The sequence below is a fragment of the Gekko japonicus genome, unplaced genomic scaffold, assembly GCF_001447785.1.
Source record: "Gekko japonicus isolate JY-2015 unplaced genomic scaffold, Gekko_japonicus_V1.1 scaffold588, whole genome shotgun sequence".
NCBI classification, from domain to species: Eukaryota; Metazoa; Chordata; class Lepidosauria; order Squamata; family Gekkonidae; genus Gekko; species Gekko japonicus.
Window position 1 is genome coordinate 7436 of NW_015167071.1, and position 8218 is coordinate 15653.

At 43.0% G+C, this 8218-nt stretch overlaps 1 protein-coding gene across 1 annotated transcript in view; it reads left to right on the top strand.

Annotated features, from left to right (window-relative positions):
- The window catches only part of LOC107111686 (protein SSUH2 homolog), a gene marked incomplete at its 5' end in the record, with an annotated part of 19748 nt that overhangs the window by 6989 nt on the left and 4541 nt on the right, over positions 1–8218 (top strand). Inside the window, 4 exons of the mRNA XM_015412692.1 lie at positions 1306–1391; positions 3621–3713; positions 4505–4610; positions 6109–6216. Of these exons, the coding sequence (XP_015268178.1) occupies positions 1306–1391; positions 3621–3713; positions 4505–4610; positions 6109–6216 (393 nt within the window). The remainder of the gene's footprint in view (positions 1–1305; positions 1392–3620; positions 3714–4504; positions 4611–6108; positions 6217–8218) is intronic.

Sequence of the window (8218 nt, forward strand, 5' to 3'; positions counted from 1 at the left end):
CCCCCCCCCAGAGTACAGTATCTCTTGGAGGCATTTTTCCTTCTCTGTGGTAGGTGGGTACTTGGGCAAATTCATGGAAAGGCCGAGTAGAAGAATGAAGGAAAGGGGGAGGGGAATCCATCTCCAGCAGCCACTCTGGATTCTCTGATTTTGATTATCTGCAGGCAGTGTTCCCTCTAAGCTGAGTTAGTGTGAGCTAGCTCAGTTTTTTAGCTTCTGGCTCACACATTTTTGTCTTAGCTCAGGAAGGAGGGCTCCAGATCAGACTAATTTATGCAGCCGCCAAATCACTCGCTCACAGCTTTAATGCCAGTAGCTCACAAAGTAGAATTTTTGCTCACAAGACTTCACAGCTTAGAGGGAACATTACCTGCAGGTTTTCCATCCAGATGTGGGATGGCTCCTGGAAACTGAGCAGCATCAATTAACCCAAAGCCCACCACACTGCAGGTGATCAGTGCCATCTGTTGTTTTACTAAGCAGTTTGATGGACAGGATCCAGAAGGCCACCTGGAAGGTCTTCTACAGCCGGTGCAGGAGTTGGCATCATTCCACCTGCTCTGGTGTTCCTGGTGGATGTGCTTGATTTCTTCCAAGTGGAGCTAGATGAATTCCCAAGTCTTGAAGAGAAAGTGATCAGCCTGGAGAGCATCTTGGAGGCTGCAGTGCAAGGCTACTGTCTACAGTACCTTCATCACAAAAACGTTTCCTCTGGATGGCCTTCCTTCGTTCAGAAGCCTTTCATTAAGGCAGCCATCGAAGCTCTCCATTCTGTTCCTCCGCATGAACTTTCCTCGGTGGTAGCTCTCCTGGTTATCACTGCCTCTGCAGTGTTGATGCCCTGTCAGGAAGCGAAAGCCCTTCATCGTACGAATCAGTAACACATTGTGTAGTTTACAGGAAATAATCGTCCTTGATTTTGGTCCCAAGGTTTTGTAGCCAGATGAGCAGTGGTGACATGAACTCGTCCATCTGGCTTCGTAGGCATCCATCAGGAGAAGAGTGGAGTCCAAACAGCGAAAGCCACTCATTGTTTCCTATGAACATGAGATCTAAGCTCTTGAGATTTACCATCAACGATGCTTAGCTGTGTCTTCCAGTCTAGCTGATGCAGTGCCAGCCAGTATCACAGCCCTCTGCTTATAGGGGAGGCCATTCGTTTATCCCTCTGTTCAGACCCGTTTTGCCATCATGCCAAATAGGGTGCTAATCTGCCTTCATGAGGGGTTATAATCAAGAAGAAAAGTAGTAAGATAGAACCCTGCATATTAATTTTTTTTTCCATTTAAAATTAAATCCCAATAGGATCAATGCCACTGGTGTAAAGGAACAGGAGTATTCATTAGTGACACATGCAGCCACTGTTCTGGAACTGGATCTTCTTCTACCCTGTAAGACAATATACAAAGAAGCATCAGCTGTGCAGTCCTTTCTGGGTGCGGTCACACGCATGAGATAAGGCGGGGGGGGGAAGTGAGGCTATTTCCTCTGAAGGAATTTGACCCGCAGTTGCATGATCACGCAGTCCTTGGAAGGTGCAGGCACAGCCTGCCACTGCATGATCAGATGCAACCGCAGGTGAGTCGGGTTTTTTTTTTTTAAAAAAATGTTTGTTTCCGATATGCTTAAATGAGGAATCAATCACATCTCTGCACTGAGGGTTCCCTATGGAGTTAGCGATGATACGCATACTGAGAAGGGGCGGAGGAAACAATGGCATGGAGTTGGGATGGCCTGATCAGAGCATCCCGATGCCATGAGAGCACGCTGGAGCGATCAGACACAGGAAACTCCATCTGTGGCCCGTTGCAACCCGTTTACTACCGGTCTTTCCCCGGTGTCTTTTTACTCCGCTTCTGCGGCAGAGCGAAACGGGTTGCCGACGGGTGCAGGGCGCTTCCCAGATGTTCGTGTCTGATGGTGCACTTTAAATCCGCCCCGCATTCACGCCTGTGGCACGGCTAATTGTGTGTGTGATCACAGCCTCTGTTTTTCAGGCAGGTTTAAATGTTGCACGAACTGGGCTGGGATCCCGTGAATGATCTGAGGCTGATTTCTCACACTACGTTTTGTGCTGATGTATAGATAGATGTATAGATTTGCAGAGTTTGTGTTAGTATAAAAAGCAAGGCGTGTCATAAGGCAATCGAGAGGTGATCCTGGGCTAGACTGCAGACATTACTTTTCCCTCCCCAGTGTTTTTTTGTTTTTTTCAGAAAAACACCCAAATCAGCCAGTTGTTGTTAAACCCCTGCTCTATAAATGTGCCTGTGTTTGAGTAATTGAAGTATCTGCAGGGAGCAGCAATAATGTTGCCATCTGTTGGTTATTGACGGTGCTGGAGGAAAAAAAAGACAACTGGATAAGAAGCTGAGCTTGCATTGTGTCCCCAGATTCAGTAGTGTGTGCCATTAACCAACAGAAAAGCTAAATTACAGTGCCGCTTCTCTTCCCCCTCACCCCCAGCTTTGTGGATCCTGAAACAAAACTGCAAGCTAGAACATATATTTAATCAGGACCACCAAAAAGCAATTTTTCTCCAGACCAGTTTCCCCAGAAATTTTTGAGTTCTTTGGTCATCGTCTGGACATGGAACAGGAGTCACTCTGTGTGTGTGTGTGTGTGTGTGTGTGTGTGTGTGTAGAGGTATTTCTGAATTTCCTGCTTTGTGCAGGGTTTGGACTGCATGACACTGGAGGTCTCTTCCAACTCTATGATTCTGTGATTCTAGATGCATGATTCAAGAATGGATCTGCCATCATGTTTTTTTAAGTACCCATGCTGAAGGTGATGTGATTTAATTCAGGCTGGGGATTGGAGTAGCCTATTTCCCCCTCCAGATCTCTCGCACTGGAGTTTTCTATGGCAGAAAACATGCAGGGACCCAGATGGGCCAGGTATATTTTCCCCTGCAGGGCAAATAGCTACAGAAGTCAGAGGAGGGAGGCTTTACATTGGGAAAATGGGACTGTGTTGGGAAATATTTGTATGTCCTGTTGCCATTGCCCTGAGCCACATTGTTCTCCCTTTCACCCCGCAGGGGCGTTTCAAGTCTTAAAAATCCTATTGTGAAATCCTTCATGAGTAGTCTGGCATCTCTCCTAAAGCCCCCCCACACACACACTTGGGGAATGGGCAGTAAAATAGATTTGACAGTGCATTGCTGCAGGTTCAGGAAATTTAAACAATTTAAATTTCTTGTCAAGTTAGCTTAAACCATTCATGAGGACCAACTGTTTTAGTGTGTCAAGGAACAGATGATGGATGTTTAGGAAGTAAAGTGCCAGTCAAAATTAATGCAAGTGTCACAAAGTTCTTACATCAAAGTCATGCCATCTGAGACCAACCCTGGTAGCTAAGGGTGTTTTTCTCAAAATATTAATCTAGAAAATACAAAACCATGCAGAACAAGGAAGGAAAAATCTATATGGAGGGTTTTTTTTTTTTTGATATAATTTATATAAAGTGATATAAAGTAAGCTATAATTCCTCCAGAAGGGGGGAGTGAGGATAACAGACTTTACACCAAATAATTACTATATTATGTCACCAAGGATATTAGGTTTCATGCTGATGATTTGTCCCCATGGAAAATTGTCTTGTTTTGCCATTCTTCACAGGTGTCGTGCTTGTTCTGGACGGGGAACAGTAAATTGCAAAGATTGTAATGGACAAGGACGTTTGCTGACATACAACGCACTGGTAGTTAATTGGCAAGTCCCATTGGAAAAACATTATGTGGGAAGGAAGGGGCCACTTCTGAACATAACAAAACTGTTGGTCTTTGTGGGCTGTCTTCCTAGTGAGTACAGTGGCCTGGGTTTGATCTTCAGCATAACCAGAAAAAGGGACCTTGGGTTTTGGAGATCAGAAAGGAAGGCTGGTTGGGATTGATATCTGCTTCCAGTCAGGTTGACTGTGCAAGAACAGCTGGTTGTTCTATCACGTGAAAAACAGTATCACGATTGATGATTATCTCAGAGTGTGTCTTAGGATCAAACTGTACAAGATATTTTAAGATCTATGCATAGCTCTCCAGCATATGCTTTATTGTGAAATAGCAGAATGCTTCTATCCCAATTTGGATCAGTGCTGCAGAACCTTCCCCCGTGTGCCCTTTCTGCATCCTCAGCAGGCCCTTGCTAAGTTGCTACTTGGCCCTGTGGATCAAACAAAGAACCTTCCAGCTCTTGGCATGGTTTGGCCCTTCATCTATGAAAACATTATAGTTTCTGACATTCAGTTCCTCAGAAATAGTACCAATTATATTGCTTCATAATTTACTGTCCCCAGATCTGGTGTAGGCCTCTCATGTGACTGCATCACCTCCTCTATGGAGGCCTGGGAAGAGGGAGGGCAAAGGTTGAAACTGCACGTTAAAAAGGTGGCATATCAGAAATAATGCAATCCTGTGCTCCAAAAATCAGAAACCAAACCCCAGTTTCGGACAGTTACTGATTTTCTAGACAAATACGTGGTAATTGCATGTTTCTTGCCTTCACAGGAAAAATGACGTGTTTGAATATGTAGCGCATCAAAGAAGTGACTTTCCTGCTAAACTGTTCCAAGCAGTTACGGGACAGAAGTTGTTTGTTGATGAACAGGATATGGTAATGAAACTCTACAAACAAACGTAAAGTAGCCAGAGGGGCCGGATTAAAAAGGGGCCAACTTTACATGTTGACAAATATATTTTCCTCCAAATAAGCAGAGTACTTGGGGGCTTTTGAACATCTGAATTTGCCCTTTCCCCAGCTTTTTCTTTTCAGGAGAAAAATAGGGATGGAAAGGGGGAAGTAGTGGAGAACTATGGTGGCACATATTAATGTACTCTCCCATTGACACTTCACGAGTCTCACCCTTCCTTTGTAACAAAAAGCATAAAAACAAAGTCCATATGTTCAGCCAAAAATTCTGGGGGTTCCCACTTTTTTTAAAGCTACTTCGAGCTTTTTAAAGATTGGCTGAAGTAGAAATAGAATAATATATAAAAGTAGAAATTAAATTTAGACTCTCTAGCAACAGTAGGAACTGCGGTGGCTCAAGTGGTTAAGACGCTGAACTGCAGGCTGTGGAAGGTCGGTAGTTCAGCAGTTCGAGACCCGAGTTGCTGCATGACGGAGTTAGCTCCCGTCTCTAGTTCCAGCTCCTGCCAACCTAGCAGTTCGAAAGCAAGAAATTGCAAGTAGATAAATAGGTACCACTTCGGTGGGAAGGTAACAGCGTTCCGTGCGCCTTGGTGTTTAGTCATGCCGGCCACATGACCACGGAAATGTCTTTGGACAGCGCTGGCTCTTCGGCTTTGAAACGGAGATGAGCACCGCAACCCTAGAGTCGGACTCGACTGACTTTCGAGCAAGGGAACCTTTACCTTTACTTTAGCAGCAGTATATCCAGAACAAAAAGCTATATGTCATAGATTGTCACAGCACTATGTCTTGATTTAGGTCATCCTCTTCCATACTTTGCAGGCAACAGGTTTATACTGAATAGACAGAAATACGCTTGCAGGCTTGTGCAGTGTAGGTTTCTACTGAATGCTTGTGTGAATTCACAAGTATTCACAGTATTTATAATACAAGTATTCACAGTATTTATAATACCCAGACCTTCTAAAATTTCCATACAATTTTCAATTTCACTGAGATGACCATTCATGACAGTTGTTTGTTAATTCAGGGGAACTTTATATATATATTTTTGCCCTAGAAATGTTCCATTTTGTGTAAATCCGTCAAGTACTGCTGCTGTACAGTCTCCACTTAATTATCACTATTATGTTATATTTTAGCCGCCTCAGCATATTCTCTGGACAAAATAAATAAGTAAAATGCTATTACATTTCTACTCCAGCCAGTCTTTTTAAAAAGCTCGAGAGAGAGCTTACTTTCATTGTGTGTATGTGTGTGCTTATATGTGCATGTTTTCAGTATGCAGTTCACCTTGAATCATGCAAGCACAATGGCAGTCCAGCAGCTACCCAACACTTGCCTTGTTTTGTGATTGCTTTCCCAGGGACTTTTGAGGCGAGGCCACCCTAAGGCATTATTAGGTCTAGACTTCCGTTTCCTCCTGTACATTCTGAAAGGGTTTTTTTCCCCCTCATAGATTTACCCAATTATAAATTTCCCTGATAGCAGCATAAATGACGCCTCCAGGAATGCTGTTGAGAGACATCGCAGTCAGTTTACTTCTACATCACGGATACTGAGACAGGTGAGTGTAGCAGCGGTTTTGCCTCAGCACTCAAAAGAGAGGTGATGATTCACAGTGCTGAGTCCACAGAGTGTTCTTTTCTTTTGCCCTGTGAGAATAGAAAATTTTGGCACATGTGGGCATTCCTCTTCTCGTGGAAGGTTGTGGGGAATTTCTGCCTATTTTTTTTTTAGCATTTTATTTTATAATTTTCATATAACACTGCATACAAATATAAATCTTGATGTAAGCAAATTGAAAATACATTTCTCTTTTGCATGGTAAGTACAGTTTGTAAAACAATCTATTAACAGCGAGTCTTTTCCTCTAAAATAAATCTATGTTAATGCAGATAAACCAAACTACAACTTAAACTACAACTTAAACCATTGAACTCTAAACACACGTGTGGACTGACACATAGACAGTATAGCTATATATCTTAGAATAACGCTATTATTTCTTTGTATGTTATGGGAGTTGCCAATGAAAATCCCATAAAATCTAACCATTTTGCAAAAAATAGAGTGTCGTTTGATTGTTGCTTCTGGTTTTATGGGGATATTTATTTTTTTCTACTCTAGAACAAACTTATTTCTGCTTATTATGAGGCCCTTTAGTGAAACTCCGGCCTCAACCATATATGTGAGTTCTACTGCCCTGATAAACTTTAAATGAAAACTGTCAAGGTTCACTGGAGCAAGAATGGCAGCACAGTCTAATATAAGTAAGGCTATTTCGGAGGAATCCTACCGATTAGGTCAAGGTGCTGATGCATATTCTAGAGACAAAATGTTTAGAAGTTGACAAGAAGTAGAGAAAGAGGCCCATGAGGGTAAAGTGCTAAGGAGGAAGGAGAGAGTGCAGTGGGACAACCCAGCAATCACATGTTGTTCATGCAAAGCTGCCATAGCAGCACTGCAAGCAAACCAAAGCCATCAGAATCCAAAAAGGTACTGAGTGTGGAGAATTGGGAAGGTGCATTTTGTGATGAGTGCCAGAACAGAGCCACTTGCATTGCAAACACAGGAAACGGCAGGGATAAGGTTGTTCCATTTGTAGGACAAGGGTCCAATGCATGTGATTTATGAATGTGATTTCTGATGTTTTTCCTGATTTATATACTGACAGCTGCCATTGTGCCTTCTTAGAAACCTGACCGTAGTATATTCAGAACCTAGTATTTAGCCCAGATAGAAGTATAGAAGAGAATATATATTCTATGGTTGCATTTCCTTTTAGAAGAAATAGAACTGAAAAGAGCACATATAATCTCTTAGAGGCCTTTAGAAGTAATTAGAAAGCAACAGAATGGAATGGGCTTGAGATTATTAGCATACTCAGTAATTGTGAGCTCTCCAGTTGAAGGACATCTGAGAGTGAAAGCTCTGTGATGCAGAGAATCTGGATGTTCCCAAACAACATCTTCCTTTGTAAAGCTAGGCCCCAGGAAGTCTGCCAAGAGCTGAGTCCCATGTGAATCGTTATACCTTATCAGGAAACTCCCCAATACTGTGCTGAGGTAGCTGAGTCCTGAATGAGGACAGAAGCTTTCCCCACTGTTCCTTGATGTTTCTCACTGTTCTGGGACCAAATAAGCAGACACAAATACTTGCATCTCTGACCAGCATAGGGGTACACCAGTGGAGAGGTGCCAGCTCAAATGATGCTACCTGTTTGGCTCCAATTACAGATTTCTTGAAGTGTGAACAATAGGGATGTCATTTGGGGTATAAGACATTCTGCCCTTCCTGGTTGGGGCAGAATACAGCTTGGTGTCACTGGGTGCTAAGGTATCCAGTCCTGTATTTTCCTGATTATTGCAATAAACAGATATTCATCCTACTCGCTGGACTCTGACTGTGTGTTCCTCATCCGGTCCCGGGAGCACATGGGGCACAGATTTGGGCATCACTTTGAACTTCTCCTTCCATGCAATTTAGAAATGTATTGAGGTCACAGTGTTTCTCCACACATACACACCATTTTTCTACAGCAATATTTGGAGTGTACTTAAGTGGGT